A 16,939-nucleotide genomic window follows, 5' to 3' on the forward strand; every position below is an offset into this window, starting at 1 on the left:
TGGGATACGAATTTTAAACACGAAAAAAGTGGGGTTTGTAAAGGCAGTTTTTTCGATATTTTCAAATTTATGTCTTTTACCGCTGCAAAAAATCTGGTCTTATAGATTTCCCTGAAAACTGACGAGCTCCGACTAAAATAAAATATTTACTACCAATCTGCCAAATTTAACGGAATTTCATCGAAAAACACTGACGTTTTCCTTTGAGCGCGCGCAGATTACTTCCTCAGCTCTCGTGCGATCGTAAAACTATATGGAGCCACCTTAAGAGGGATTATCTTAGTTAGAAGACCTATATGGGGGATTCCCTCTCTTACTTTGATAATCTCTTGGCTTGTGCAAATCAGTTGTGATCAACAGAATATGATATGATAATCTATTGTTGTGATGATTAATTATGCTTATACGTTTTCATTACGGTATAGATGAATCACTACGTTCGTTTAGTCTTCACACTGCTGTGCATTTATGTGTCTCTCTCCTATGCTGAGGAAACTACAGAGAGGATAGTCTCAGCTCCGCTCCTAGAGCCACAACCAAATGTATGTGTATGCACCATTAAATCAAAATCACTTCACAGCTTATCTTAACATAAAGATGTATCAATATATTGTTTGATTACATCTGTTTCATTTAGTTTTTCAAAACTTGACACTTCAAAGTGCACACAACAATAGTACCTGCTACGCAAGTTCGCTCTGCCATTATTATATATGATCGCGATTTTTGCTAACAAGCTGGTTAAAAAAGGTCACTGGAGGTTTTGAAGGGGAAAAATTGGCGCCTGAAGTGTGAATTGTTTTGTTCCATTGTATATGATCACCATTTTTGCTAACAAGTTGGTTAAAATAGGTCACTGGAGATTTTGATGAGGAAAAATTGGCGCCTAAATTGTGAATTGTTTTGTTCCATTATGATCACGATGATCGCCATTTTTGCTAACAAGCTATGGTTAAAATAGGGGTAACTACTTGGTGTAGGCACTTCTTACCATATTTGGTAACTACCCGGACCATTACGCGAGTGTCTATTTTGCTTGAGGTTAGCTTCACTGCATTTTGCTTGTGGTTAACTTTCATTGGTATGTTAGGGTAACTCTAAATTTATAGTATTGTACTGTAGTTTAAATACAAGTTTCGCTACTCGGACCATTACGTGAGTGCCTACACTAAATCCACAAAGTACTCCAAAATTGTATATGATCGCCATTTTTGCTAAAAAGTTGGTTAAAATAGGTCACTAGAGATTTTGGAGAAGAAAAATTGGCGCCTAAATGGTGAATTGTTTTAAGACAGAGCATGTTAAAAGATTGTCAAGTGTAAGATCCATTACAATTAAATGCAGGTATTTTAAATTGAGCAACCATAATTTAATTTGTGTTGCAGTTGGTGATATGTCCAGATGGAGTAGTTTGCCGAGGAGGACAGCAAACGTGTTGCCCAAGTTCCCCCTCAAGAACGAGGTTTAGATGCTGCAGGTTTGCTTACGCTAATTGCTGCCCTGATTATCTAACTTGTTGCCCTCGCGGTTGGACATGCTATACTTCATTACGCAGATGCGTGCGACCCGGCACGCATTCATCTGTATTGCAAATGCCGGCCAGTCTGCTAGTTAATAGCACAAACAAACATTGCCATGATGGTACAGCTGACATTGACCCAAAGGTTAGCAGAATTACACCTTCACAACAGGAAGAAACAGCTTTGAAGACAAGTGGCTTCATCGGCACCTCCGGCGACGTTTTCTCCCCTGATGAAAAATATCAGTGTCCAGATGGGACAAGCACTTGTGAGCTCTCTTCTGGAATACATGGCTGCTGTCTCATCCAAAATGCAAGGTGGGTAAAGATAATGGACACCATTCCACCCCCACAATCAGATGGTATGTGAATTTTGTTTATTTTTTTTTTTTTTTTGGCTTTGGAAAACTGTATTTTCATTACCTATCACTACATTAATTATTTTTGTACTCATTTTCTGAAAAGCAACTCAAATAATCAAATTGATAGTTGTAACGATTTTTTTATATATATTTACTAGCTTATTCATTCATGTCTTTCTTTCAGAGATATGTTAAGCATATCTATTCATTCATTTATTTACATGTATTCATGTTTTTCTGTTGTTCAAGACGTTCAATGTCATATTGTTAAAAATAACGAGGCAAAGAGGAAATCGATTTTGAGAATAAACTACTTTCGGCTAGATTTGGCCTTGGAAGGATCCCTATCTCTTTTTCGTCTTTGTTATTATTATTGTTGTTGTTGTTGTTGTTGCTTTTGTTTGTTTTATGTCCAGTTTTCTTATCTTTTCCAGACGCCGACCCTGAGGCAGAGGACAGAGGACCGTAATACGGCTTAAATCTAGAAACAAATAGCGAAAACAAAATTTTAAATACATGAGTAAAGTTCTGGACCAGTATAACCAGGATTTTTGTTTTGTCTTTTTTGTTTTATTCCAAGGGACGGACCATTATTTTTCCGGAGGGGGGGGTTGGAAAATATTGCAAAAAAAAAATCATTTAGAGGGCCTAAAAAGACTGCTAAATAGATTGCTTGCAAACATGATATGTATAACAAAAATAGTTTGCATAGAGGTCAGAGAAACTTGTAACCAATTAATGAAAAAGAAAAATTCAAAACTGAAATTTAGACTAAAAGTATGTAGTTGTTTGTAGACAGGGTATATGGCTCCATTAAAATCAACATTTTATTTGACCAAATTAGAATACCAAATATTGCATGAAATAAATAATTGAAATAAATAAAAGTAGCTTAGTAGGAATTAAAATGGTGAGTGTTTTATAGATAAACAACAAGCCATTACTAGGAGCTTACATGTATAACATAGATTGGGGATGGCTTTTCTGAAATTTTCTTCGAAAAATAGTTTAAAATATTGCTCTTTTCAATAACACAAGGAATGGACATTTAAAATTCAAGCAACGGTTTCGCTTTTCACTGCCGCCAATCATCATACTGAACGTCTCGGAAAACGAAAAAGATGAGTCCACAAGTGTCAAAAGGTAACGTTCGCGGGCAGTGATTGGTGGATTTCGATTCGCTTTGTAGATCCCTCTGTTTCCAATTCGTTGCAGATCGCCGCCGTAAAATATTAAATTAAAAAATGATTGACGGCAACAAAAAGCGAATCTCCTTTTTGTGTCAGAACGTGGTTAAAAAAGATCGGAAAAAAAATTGTTTGCAGGAAGGTGTCGTTCGAAAAAAATGTTTGGAGAAGTGCATCAAAAAAAAGTTCGCATAAGATAATTTTTAATACCAGCCCCCCCCCCCCCCCCCCCTTCAAGGAAAATAATGGTCCGTCCCTAAGGAACATTGACGAACAAAGGTCCAACTTTCTTTAAAAAAAGTTAATTTCAGTGTGTTTCAAGGGGCTTTTTATAATTTCTAAAGATAATCAATTTGATCTATATTAAGTTGAATTAAAAATGCTTTTAGTGAAAACCTCGTTTCCAAGTGTGACCCATTTTTCCGAATGTGACCCATTTTTTCAAGTGTGACCCATTTTTGAAAGGGTGACCCATTTTTCCAAGTGCGACCCAATTTCTCCAAGTGTGACCCATTTTGTAAGTGTGACCAATTTCTCCAAGTGTGACACATTGTTCTGAGTGTCACCCACTTTTCTAAGCGTGACACTTTTTGCCAAATGTGACCCATTTTTCCAAGTCTGAGCCATTTTTTTAATTGTGACACGTTTTTCCACTTGTGACCCATTTTCCCAAGTGTGACTTTTTCCCAAGTGTGACCTGTTTTTCCGAGTGTGACCATTTTTCTCCAATTGTGACCCACTTTTCTAAGTGTGACCCATTTTTCCAAGTGTGACTCTTTTTTCCAAGTGTTATCCATTTTTTCAGATGTGACCCATTTTCTCAAGTGTGACCCATTTTTTCTGTTTGGCAATTTTGCTGAAGCGCGTCTCACAAAAAGCCTCGTATCACTTAGGCTGCGAACGCAAGCGTATTCTGTCGCTTGTTTCCGCCGAAAAATATCTCTAGCTTCGATCTCTTGAAATTCTGTGTTTCATCGGCATTCAGGATCTCTCTTCGTAAAAAAAATACTCCAAGAAAACTATTCTGAACAGAGTGGCAACAATATATGTATCTTTCTTCCTTTAAGATCGAAACCATGATGACCACGATGGATCCACGATCCCCCCATTTGTATCATACAGATTAAAGCTTCTGCGATGTCAGCTTTGAAAAACGGAAAGAAATCACATTCGATGAACTCTCATGGCTTATGAAACTATTCGCGCGACACGGCGACTCGAATTTGGCTCGGATCGAGCGACGGTCCGCGAATTTGAACGATAAAGGCAACGAACAGAACATGGATTTGCCGCCATGCTCTAATTCGCCCCATCCGTTCTTTGATCGAATTTCGCGCGATATATATACAGCGAAGCCTCTGGTTGTAATATTAACTATTTTAACTTTTTTAACCAGTTCATATATGGTTGGTGATCTGGTTTACCGCATTAAATTATTTTGTTAAATTCTCAGTAAACGGCTCATGCACCACAAACAACCACAAATTGTGTAGTAATGACAGATTTGTAATCTGATTAGCACAAGCACCATGACGTCACCGGAAATTAGAACCCAGGTCCTGCTGGGTATTTCAGAGTCTTGTGAATCTCGTCATGGCAAAGTCGAGATCTTAATTTGCGCGTAGGATGCGCGCGAAAAATTGCCTATCCACGAAGATAACATCTCAAAAACTGATCCGGTGACCCTACTTTTTTAATGCAAAACATTATTCCAATGCAAAAGCCGAAGCTGTGTGCGAAATTGAAAAAAAAAAAAAAACTGTGGAGTGGAATTCCTTCAACTTGGAGATTTTTTTTTTTTTTCATTTAAGAAAAACCTATTCCACATAATTTTTTATAATTTTCCCTGTTTCTTCTTCTGTGACTAATGAAAGATTTTTATGAAAAAATATGGGGTCACCGGCTTAGTTTTAAAGATAGATGCAGTTGATGGTAAAAAGTGGGTCAAGTTTGTTGCTATGTAACAGGACAGTGCAACCTTAATGACTTAAACACAATGAAAGGAACAAGGGATAGTTACTGTAAAAACAATAGCACAGTTATTCAAAACAGAACAGTTCCAAGCCTGGAAACTCGAAACTAGTTCTATAAGTCTCAAAATAACAGAGAACCGTATTGAGCCACCAAAAAGAGCTCAGTCACGGTATTTTGAGTAATTTTGGCCAAGTTCAAAAATTACCTTTGAATTAAAGGAAACCTGAAAATTATAGGACAGATGAATTTTACTCGTTTGTCTGACGATGGAGTCACTTTGAGATATTCTACACCACGATGAATGATAGACACATCCATACTGAAAATCATAGTTTGCTAAGATAGAGAAACACTAGAGATAATACTCAATCATAAAGGAACAAGGATGGTTAAGGGTGGAGAATATTAACACGGATTACAAACGACTGACTTGAATAATTTAGGCTAACCTTTTCAAGATCCGGCCAAAACCCGTGACGTAGCTCCTCTTCCGGCAGAGATCAACTTCTTATGATAAATGCATTCCTAAACTTTCGTAATGCTCTGTTAATATTAGCTAAAATTCAACTAATTTGAACTAAAGGCATGGATGTTGTAGCTATTACTGAAACTTGGCTCCATCAGAGAATAATGCATACTGAAATTCTCGATTCAAGCTACGTCATCTTTCGTCGAGATAGACAACAGGGTCAACGTGGTGGTGGTGTTTGGCTGTGTTTAAAGTCCGATTTTGTATCCCGGTTCGCCGCCGTGATCTTGAAATGGATGGAGTTGAGGCTGTGCTGTGTAAAATATATGACATTGCTATATACCACACAAGTGAATAGTGCTTTTCGCGCGCTCTGATTGGTTAACTCGGAGGTGATTAGCAAGTACTATTCAACTCCGAGCAGCCGGCGCGAGAGATTTTAAAATTTCCGACCGCTTGTCACACAAAATAACGTTTTGGTCCGCTAATTATTCAGCTTGTGTGGTATATACTAAAACGATTATTTACCTCAGTGTCGGTGAAAGTGATGGATATTCAGTTACCGAGCCGCGAAGCGGCGAGGTAAATATACATAACTATTAACCTCCACTTCGGTGAATAATTGTTAATTAATAACTTCAAAATGATTATTGCATTCTACCGACCACTGAATATGGACTCTGGCTATTTACAAAATGTTGTGAATATCTTTTACAATATTTATCGAACTGGAACGAACGACATCTTTATTTTGGGAGAATTTAATTTTCCCAATGTTAACTGCTCGAGCGAAAGTTCATCATCCAATTTTGATTCCGTATTTTTATTGAATGCCTTTATGACTGCTTTTGGTCTCAGTTGATAAATGTACCGACACGATGTGCTAATGGCAAAGCGACAACGCTTGATCTACTCATTACTTCGGTTTCAGAATATGTCAGGCATATTGAAAGTCTCTCAGGGGAATTTTCCTCAGACCATATGATAGTAACGTTTGAAATTATTGCACCACCGAAACGCATTAAACCATTGAAGCGTCATGTTTGTAATTATAAAGATGCTAATTTTGCTGAGCTACGAAATCTCCTAAATTTTGTACCTTAGGATTTAGCTTATAAGGAGGATGACTTGGAACTCTCAACCGCCCAGTGGATGGATCTTTTTCTTGCAGCTGTAGATGATTGTGTTCCTAAAATAAAAGTTAGGTCGACTAATAGTGCTCCATGGATTGACGCTGAAGTTCTGAAAACTGTGAGAAAGAAGGAGAGACTCAGAAAGAAAGCTAAATAGTCCTCCTCTGTTCACCACTGGGCAACATTCCGAACTCAAGTCCCTCATCAAATGAAAGGCATTTTGTAAAATATCGACTTGAGTGGACTAGAGTGGAGTGGACTGGATTTGTAAAAGGTGGATTTGTAAAACATAGATTTGTAAAAGGTGGATTTGTAACACATGGATCAGTGTAAAAGGTAGATTTGTAAAAGGTGGATTTGTAACACATGGATTTGTAAAAGGTAGATTTTTAAAAAGTGGATTTGTAAAACATGGATTTGTAAAAGGTGAAAGAAAACCGGATGTTATCCTACAATATAATTAGCCAGAACTTTGTGCAAGCGACTAACAAAATTAACCGTCGCGTGTCGCATGTTCATCAAATCGCGGAAACGCTAAGATTTTGTCTATACAGTTCCTTATTGACTTCCTTTAGCACGTCAGCCCGGCTAAAATTAACTTGATATCACCAAGCACAAAAAGGGAAGCTATCATTCGGAATTTAAATTGTGTCAATCAAATCGCTAAAACAGTGGAAATAAAAGAGAGACGCAAAGGCTGACCATTATCAGTTTACATTTAGGCCCCGCTTTGCATCAAAGAGATAGATTTGTGAGTAATTTTTGCCCCTATCATGGTAACTTGGCATCATCTTGAAATTACTTAATCTGGTGAGAGGAGAGTTAAAAAGGAAATTGAAGGCGAAAATTTAATAATCGTCCAGGGAATGGGAAAGCAGTCATTGAGAAGTTGCCTCCGCGACCACTTAAGCTTTCAAACGAGTATATTGAAACACTCGACGAAAGTTTTCGACGTAAAGTACGTGAAACTGATGTGCACTTAGGCATTAGATGAATACGAGCTCCTGTTTACAGTAGAGCAAAGATAGCTTTCGTCAAATCGGAAGCAAAGTTTTGATACAAGATGCAACTTATGAAAGGCACTTTGATTGGTTGCTTATGTTAAATGTTTATGTTGCTGTTTATAACAGCTCTAATCTGATGGGTCTAATATATAAACCTGAGTCGCTCACTCAGTGATCCATAATTACACTCATTCCATCGCGACGACGTAGAAGTTTTTTTTTTTTTTTTTTTTTGACATAAAACAATTTAATGTTCAAAGATCGCTTCATCCTTCAGTGTATGCCGCTGTACAGTATTTGACAGCGATCCGTTTCCTACTGATGTCGTTCAAATAACGTATTGAACGATCTAAAAGGAGTTTTTCACATGTCCATGTTAAGTGAGTTAAGCATGCGTTTGGAAAAAGATTGTCTTTATCAGAGATCGATGCTTCTTTATTTCCTGTTCAGAAAATCCTTTTCACCCTGATTGTTTCCCTTTTCTTTTGTGGACTCCAAGTGGATTGTAAAGTGGCTACGGCCTGAGTGACTTTTGCGAGTTACAGGTCTGGTTTAAGATTTCAAAAGAACTTTTCCCGGTTTGCTTCGTCAAATACGTGTCATCCGGCCGGGAGTATAGCGATGTTTCTTGTTGATAAACATTAACGTCATTTTCGATCACTTGCACCAAAGGTTAGTTTGATTACGGTAGAATTTCCAAGTCCTTTGAAATTTTTAATTTTTATTTCATCAAAAAAAAATTAGAATGGAAAGAGGACATCAAAATTATCGATATGACCAAGTTTTAGAATAAAATCTTGCATACAAGTGAAGGGACCGCTGATTGAAGAACAGTCACATTCCATACAGTTCTCTTGTTATTTCCGCTTTTTGCCTACCACTGGACCGCGTAATTACAACGTTTGTGACGGGACTCTTGACGTCACGAGAAATCATAGCGTAGAATGGTTACTTTTTTTGTGACATTTATTTCCAGTTATATAGGTCTGTCATGACGCTTGTTATTATTCATAGGTGCCCGAAAGGAGTTTATTCATGGGCTGCTGACGCGCGGCAATGCTCATTAGCCTGATGGAGGCGGCAAACTAAACAATGCAACCAGTGCACTATTGTTACTCCCTTTGTTTCGATGACCACAAACGACTTTTGTTTCTTCCTTTCTTTGGATGAACTCACCCCACTTTTGTTTTCCCGTTTGTTCCGCGACTGAGTCGCACACCGATGTATAATTATATGTTTTCCCTTTCGTTACGTCGAAAGTGAACTTAGAACCCCAACACTAGCAACAAAGCGCATTTTATAGTTGCTGCACGAGCAAGGTGATCGTGCTGTAAATAAATTCATTATTTTGCTGTATGCAGTTTGCGCGCGCGGAAGCGACCAAGAAATATAAAGAACTCTTTCGATTCTGTTTTCGGATCTCTATGACTTTCGTGTTCCCAAAACAGCTGGTAATTTAACGACAGTTGTCATATGCACGAACGTACAATCGCTGGAACTAGTAGTTGTCAGCTAACGTGGCGATCGATATCCTGATATTCGATTTGATCTTGGCGAATCCAATCGAATAGACCTTTCCCGCATTCCACTTCAGTGCGTTCGAACAAGAGGAGCGAGGTTGGGGTGGACATTTTCATACATCTTTTGTATTTTTGACCACCCTGACCTCGACTTGGCGCCATTGTTAGTTGGAATGCGGGAAAGGTCTATCGTTTGGTAATCGAGCCCAAGCCAACACCAATCTTTCGGGTACCGAACGGACGGTCGATTATCAAGCTCAATCGAACGTTCGATTACCGAACGATCAAGACCACTCACAGTAAACAAAATATTCGATTTTGTTTTTTTATTGGATGCAAACGAACACCAGAGATTAAAGAAATCTTAAAGGTTGTATGAAACTAATATATTCTCGATCTTTAATCACGATTGGTCGGAATAAAATCTTTTGTAAGAAAGTGATAGTCATAGTGACAGATATCAAGCTGAAATGTCAAGAATAGCGGAAAGGGTTTACTTGAAATTCGTGGTCCCTGTATTTCACTTCACATAATGGGACACTTTACTCATTAATATGTATAATTCCGCTTCTCTGAGTTCATGATTTTTGCTTAAGCACCACTTTCACTGCTCCCTTGGGTGTTAAGTAATTACAATTTTCACTGAGTAGCTTCCAAACGTGCGCGGGAGAGCGCGCTAAAGTCTTCTTTTCGCGAGGGCATTTAACTGCGAGTATCGCACGAATATTGATCAGTTCTGGATAAGACAGAAATTGTGTGTGAAATTCGAAAACAGGTAAAACTAGCCGCTTCTGGTCATTGAAGTCTGTAAAAAGGACAAGATTGGTTCCCGCAGGTAACAGAAGGCTTACAATTTTGTTGAAACCGTTGATAATATTAATTCTAAAGCTCACAAAGCCGATTCGGGAAAAGACAACCGGCATTTAATCAAGATTTAGCGCGGCTGCCCGTCGCAGAGGTTAACGACCAAATGATCATATGATCTAAACAAGTAAAGTTTTGTGAAGGGATCGGGTCTGTTGACTGCTTGTACAGTTGATGGACGGTTCAGTCCCACTGAGTATTCGCTACTGCAAGAAATTTGCATTTGTAAGTTCATAGAGAATCCACATGGGAGCTTTAGAGTGACAAAATTAATTTATGCCAGTAAGTATATGTCCTTAAAACAAAAGTCATTCTTCGCAATGCACAGTACCAGTTTTGCAGCTTAGAGATCAGGACACTTCCTCTCCAGGTATGTGTACATATTATTTCTACTTTGACTAAGATTTTCAATTCAAAAACTTTGGTCTTCAACTTGTGCGACAATTCTCAATTGGGTCCAGAAACTCAAATAATTTAGATCTAGGTAGACTCTATTGACAAGTTAATCCGTTGACTTTTTAAATGGTATAATTTTTGTCATAAAACACTGTCGTCAGTGATAAGCATGCTCAATAATATTTGCTAAAAGGTTAAAAGGTAGAAAATTTTGATTGCAGTGATCCTATTTTGTGAAGATCTTCCAAGTATGCACGTGTCTCACGTACCGAAAGACCCCCCAGACAAAAGTAGTACCACTGTAAGTTCAGAATCAATTGAATTGAAAATCTTAGTCAAAGTAGAAATAATATGTACATACCTGGAGAGGAAGTGTCCTCTCCACTTGTTCCCAAATATCATCTATTGAATAGATGATATTTGGGAACAATACTTCAATAGCATTGTTACGTAGGATATCAAAAGTAAGTCCATTTTTTTCAATTATTTCAGAAGTCCATCAGTTGGCAGCAGCGACTTCACGACCTGAGTTCTCAAAGAACATAAGTGTCTGTGAAAGTTTGAAAAAATTGACCAACGAAGACCACTTCGACAACATGCTGATTGATGTTGATTTTCGTGGCAAGGACGCGTCTGACGGCGGCGACAAACCCTTCAAAACTCAAAGCGCTGATAATGAAACTTATTCGGACCCGTCACACAAACCAATGAAAACAGGTAAGAAAAATACTAAAAAATGTTTTTCACCAAATAACCGGAAGACTTTAGCTAATTTCAAGTGAAAACGTCTGTAACAACATGAATTCCAGTAGGCACATAGGCAGACTGACTTTATTTTAATTTGTTTCTTTTTTCGTTGTAAAACAGGAAAGCAAAGATTTCGGTGGAATCTGCTCTTCAACTTGCTTGTCTGGGTGATCGTGCCTCTCCCCTTGTGGTTACCCTTTTTGGACCAGACAGTGGCCATGTACCTGATACCGAGTCTTCAGGGGATTTTTGTACTTGTGTGGGTCGTTATTGTATCAGCCGCTTCCCGCAATATGATCATTCTTTACAGGTACATAACATTTACTCAATGCTACAATTCAATGCAACAAAAGTTCATCCCACATCTCAGGTTAGAAAAGTGTACACTCCGATTAGAGTAAATTCAGTAAATGTAGATAATGAACGCACTCTCCACTTGAGACAGAAATATGCATATCTTTTTGCACTCAGAAATAAATCTAATCTAATCGGTTATGTTTTCAGACACAAGAACTATGATTTCAAATCCGACTACCCCGAGTACACCGTCATACGACATCTAGTGGCAATCAGCTGCTACAAGGAACCAGTACCACTGATCGCCAGAAGTGTTCGATCATTGGCTGACCAAACTGAGGCAAAGCGAATAACCATGGTTATTTCCTTTGAACAGAGGACACCAGACGTAGACAAGAAGATTGAAGATCTGAGTAAAATATTTTGTAATTCTTTCGAAAGGTTACTCTTCACGGTTCATCCTTTCGGAGAACCGAATGAAATCCCCGGGAAATGTTCCAACGCCAATTACGGGCTGCGCGAATCGGTCAGGGTACTTCAGCAAGAGATGGGCCAGTTCTTTGACCCACAAAAATTGTCGTAACCACATGCGATGCGGACTCAAATTTCCATCCAAAATACATCGAAGTTTTAACTTCGAGGTTTCTGAAAGAGGAAAAACCCGACACACTCGTTTTCCAACCGCCTCTATTGTACAACTGGGGTCTCGATGACACATCATTTGTAACTCGGGTGACAGGTTTACTCAGGTCAACTTTAATGATGGGCGCCCTTATTCCATTCAACATAAACACCATGAGTATATTCTCATTCTCACTCAAATTGTGCATGAATGGTAACTACGTCCACCCTGCCTATCAGATGGACCACATTATCTGTTTGATTCGTTGGATGGGCGTCACGGGCCAGCGCCTGAGAATTCCCTTAATTCCGGTTCCCGTGATCAGTGGTCCAACTTCCCGCAGCACCATCGAGCTGGAACTGTCCGAGTGGGCCCGACAAGCCAGGCGTTGGACCATTGGGGCCGGGGAGGTGTTCCATTACTATGTGATCAAGGCCAGCAGAATCCCCTTCCTTCCCGCATTTTCATGGGGAGTATGCTTCCTCATCTATTACGGAATTCTCTTGTGCTCAGCTGGCTTGTACTCTGTATCTGCTAGCGTTTCAATGGCAGTCCTGATTAAAAGTGTCCCAGACTACATAACATATACTATGTGTGGTTTGGCAGGTTTGCAGCAGCTTTGCTTTTTGGTTGTATTTGTTCTTGACGTAGCTGGACCTAAATTGATGAATGTTGAAGAACATATCAGCTTTGTCCGAAATGTCCTTCACTGGATTTTAACTCCATTTGTGCTCATTGGCTATTCGTTAGTTGAATTGTATGCCCTTCATGAAGTAATGATCAGAGGCAAAGAGGTGTGCAAACACGGCGCTTCCAAAAAGAATGCACCGCAAGCCACGTAAACGACCTCATTTATGCTCAGTATACCTAAAGATATGGAAACACTGTGAAACATGCTTAAAGCAAATCTAGTGATAAATCTCTATATTACTCATTTCAAAGTGAAGAATGATCATCGCAGTAAATTTTCCAATTTAAGCAACTGGAAAGAAGAAGCCTGAAAAAAATTCAGGGCTTCAACGGGATTCGAACCCGTGACCTCCGCGATACCGGTGCGATGCTCTACCAACTGAGCTATGATGCCACACATTGGTAGCGAGGTCAATTAATTGAGTTCATATTTTCCCGTGAGGAGTGAAATGATGTGAAGTATATATGAAATAATTCATATTGCTTAAATTGGAAAATTTACTGCGATGATGATTCTTCACTTTCATCTACAACCGCAGTTCATATATGAATTATTTCATATATACTTCACATCATTACTCATTTCGTTGTACAATTAATTTAACCTGACTGTTTCATTTGATTCATGCTCAATTGATATAGATCATGTACATATTATCATTTGTCAAGTATATGAGTGAAATAAAGTATTTATTACAATTAAATCATTATTTTGAGCGACAGAAAAACAGTAGACGAGATGCAAATGATTTTAAGCAAATTTACCTTTTTGAGTATTCCATGGCCAGTTTTGTTAAAAAGAATAGACAAATTAGTTCGGTATCTTTGGATTCACTTGAGTTCAAAACGAAATAGATAAGAAAGGCACAAATTGTATCATTATCAAAATGGCGTAAAATTCAGCAAAGTGGTAAACATCAGCAAAAATATTGCACAATCATACCTATCAGTCGAAGGCCCGTCACCCGCTTTCAACGATACACACAATGGCCTTGACCTTCAAGCGACCGTGACCATTAGATGGCATTACAACTTTGACATTTTTACAAAATTACCTTTAGTGAAGGAAATGCTGTCTCTTGATTAAATCAGAGACCTGTGCCTTCAAGTGACAAAATGAATGCGATATATTATCAGACGTTTCTAATTCCTTTACACCTTTAAATTACCTCGACGACTAACAGCATTCAAAGCAAGTAACGATAATCATATGACTTTAACAAGTAAAGTTTCTCTGTCTTGGCTTTCAAAAGTTAGAGTCCCAAACAGTCACATATACGGACAGACACAAAGAAACAACGGAAACATTACCTTACACAAATACTTACACGCTGGGCAGTAGTGAGCGTCTTTTTACAATAATGTCAAAACATTTGTGCCAAAAGCTACGACAAACATGAATTTAAAACTCAAACCAGCAATCAGTGGTGAAAACAAAAGTCGTGTACAGTGGCACCCCGCTATAACGAACCCCGCTATAACGAAGACCCCGTTATAACGAACAACATTTGAAAGCCCGGCAGAATTACAATAAAATATGTGGAAACGAACCCCGATATAACGAACCCCGCTATAACAAAATCTCCGCTATAACGAATAGATTTTGACGGTCCCTGCCATAACGAATATTCCAAACAAATGACAGAGGCTGAGGCGACTGAAGAAGCGCTTGATGCAGCCCGACCGAATGAAGAAGAAAGCCAGGACGAAAATGAAGATTCTGAGAACGAAAATTGTTCGATAATGGAGCGTGAAAATGTTACTGATTCCGAGGCTAATGCCGTAGTACGACTATTGCGCAACTTCGTTGTTAAATTACCCCGCTATAACGAATATTTTTTAATGGAGGTATTTCTATGACAAAATTCAATACTCAGTAATTGATATCAAATCATCCAAATTGTACGTGCATCAATCCAAAGCTGAATGGCAACAAGCCGATTCTACAAATGGTCATTACCCAAACAGGCATAACGCTAAAAAGTATCACACTAAAAGGCATCACGCTAAAAGGCATCACGCGAAAAGGCATCACACTGAAAGGTGTCACTCTAAAAGGCATCACACTAAGAGGCATCACACTAAAAGGCATCACGCGAAAAGGCATCACGCTAAAAGGCATCACACTTAAAAGTATCCCGCGAAAAGGCATCACGTTTAAAGACGTTACACGAAAAGGCCTCACCCAGAAAGGCACCGTTACAAAAATTATATGGAATCCAGGGGCTAACCCTTCTCACTCGTGTCTTGTAAGATAACAGCCTTCTCAAATAGTTTTTGACCAAGACATTCCGTCTTTGCCTCCTTGCGAGGTCTTAATTCAGTACAGGAGGCGTGCCTTAATTAAGAGAGTTAATACAGCAAGTGAGCAATGGAATCGAAAACGATTGCATTTCTTTCCGATCGGTGAGATCGGCGAGTATTTTTCAAGATGGCGGACAAGTGCTGGGCGTTCTTCGTATGACATCGGCGATAGTACAAGAACCTCCTGAACATGAATTCACTACTGCAGCTACACCTCTCCTTTATTATGGCGCGAGAGGGAGATTACGTAGAAGCGTTATGCCTTTTTGCGTGATGCCTTTTTGCGTGATGCCTGTTTGCGTGATGCCTTTTCGCGTAGCTGATACCTTTTAGTAAGTGTAATACCTTTCGCGTGATGCCTTTTCGCGTGATGCTTTCTTGCCTGATGCCTTTTCGTATGATGCCGTTTAGCGTGGTGCCTTTTAGCGCGGTGCCTTTTAGCGTGATGCCTTTTAGCGTAATGCCTTTTAGCGTGATGCCTTTTAGCGTGATGCCTTTTAGCGTGATGCCTTTTAGCGTGATACCTTTTAGCGCGATGCCTTTCAGCGTGATGACAGTGGCACCCCGCGTAGGTCAAAAGATGAGTTATAGCTTTAGTTTTTGCTAAATAAACGGTGCTTGCACTAGGAAGCATTTATTTCAATGTGTCGGAGCTCTAGAGTAAAAATTTTCGTTTCAATGGCAAAACTCAACGATAGATGTTTTTGTTATTTTACGGCCGCCATGTTTGTGCCCCTCCGAAGGGCACAAACATGGCGTCTCCATACAAAGCTCTATAAATTTGGGTGATACACTTCTGCGAATAACGGGTGACTGAAAAACAGCAGAAACCTGATTCTTGGCGAGGTTGTTTATATAGCAATCATCTATCATATCCCAGATTCTTGAATTTATTTGTTGAATGGTTACGATTTTTAGTTTTGATCACATGACTGTTGAAACCGAGAATTGATAATGGTGCTGACGCAGTTCAACTACAAAGAGACTTACTAAGTTTAACTGGTTGGTCGTCTGAGCACTTCATGAAATTCAACGCTAATAAGTGTAAATACCTTGTCATGACAAAGGAAAAAGTTTCATGCACGCATCATATAATCTGAGTGGGTCGCAGGTTGCAGTCGTTTCAATTGAGAAAGATCTTGGCGTTCATGTTCCTTCGAGTTTATCATGGAACGATCATGCATATTGACTTAATTGTAAGTAAAGCAAATAAGATGTTGGGTATTATCTACAGAACGTGCACCACTGATTGCGACGAAAAAACTATGTTGATTCTATATAAATCGTTGGTACGACCGCAGTTGGAGTACGCATCTCAAGTCTGGTCTCCCTACACCAAAGAAAAAATCAAGGCCTTTGAGCGTGTTCAAAGGCGTGCAACCAAATTTATCTTGAAATGTGATTTAACTTATCCAGAACGTTTAGGTAAATTAGGTCTTTTGCCTCTCGAGTTTATAGAAGGTAGGTTTTAGATTTATGTTTCTTTTTCAAATGTCTTAAAGGGCACATTGATTTTGACGTCCTATCGTGTGTTAGCTTCAAATCATGTAATTACGATATGAGAAATAGAGAACTACTTGCCAAGGGTCGTTTTAGGACCGATGTTTTTAAATTCTCATTTTTTAATCGCATTGTGGATTTATGGAACGGCCTGCCTGTAGCTATTAAAACAATTGATCAATTATCGTTGTTCAGTAAGAAAGTGAATCAGTTTTATATTAGTAAATTTAACTTAAGTAAGGATAAATTTTTATAGTTTTCTGATCACTTACTGTTGTTGCGATTTGTCAATGTTAGTTTTCTATGTATTTTGCATTTTATCTCGGGCAGTTTATTTAAAATAAGGAATCT

General features: G+C 38.7%; 2 protein-coding genes across 8 annotated transcripts in view; both read left to right on the forward strand.

Annotated features, from left to right (window-relative positions):
- The window catches only part of LOC110039753 (progranulin-like), a 9,546-nt gene extending 6,083 nt beyond the window's left edge, over positions 1-3,463 (forward strand). For 6 of the 7 annotated variants that reach the window (XM_089281038.1, XM_089281039.1, XM_089281042.1 and 3 more), the window contains 3 exons: positions 426-542; positions 1,386-1,881; positions 2,316-3,463. In XM_089281038.1, the coding sequence (XP_089137164.1) occupies positions 426-542; positions 1,386-1,881; positions 2,316-2,350 (648 nt within the window). In that variant the 3' untranslated portion in view covers positions 2,351-3,463. The remainder of the gene's footprint in view (positions 1-425; positions 543-1,385; positions 1,882-2,315) is intronic. The other variant, XM_089281043.1, reaches the window with a different exon arrangement.
- Positions 3,464-12,234: 8,771 nt separating this feature from the next.
- Positions 12,235-12,936, forward strand: LOC149096595 (uncharacterized). Its single transcript, XM_089280925.1, has one exon. The coding sequence runs from the start codon at positions 12,235-12,237 to the stop codon at positions 12,934-12,936; it is 702 nt and encodes a 233-aa protein (XP_089137051.1).
- The last annotated feature ends 4,003 nt before the right edge of the window (positions 12,937-16,939 follow it).

This window comes from Orbicella faveolata, unplaced genomic scaffold, assembly GCF_042242905.1.
Source record: "Orbicella faveolata isolate gen_17 unplaced genomic scaffold, um_ofav_v1 contig_48, whole genome shotgun sequence".
Classification (NCBI taxonomy): domain Eukaryota; kingdom Metazoa; phylum Cnidaria; class Anthozoa; order Scleractinia; family Merulinidae; genus Orbicella; species Orbicella faveolata.

Coding starts and splice junctions, on each gene's coding strand:
- LOC149096595 (XM_089280925.1), top strand. CDS start 12,235: ATGGGCGCCCTTATTCCATTCAACATAAACACCATGAGTATATTCTCA.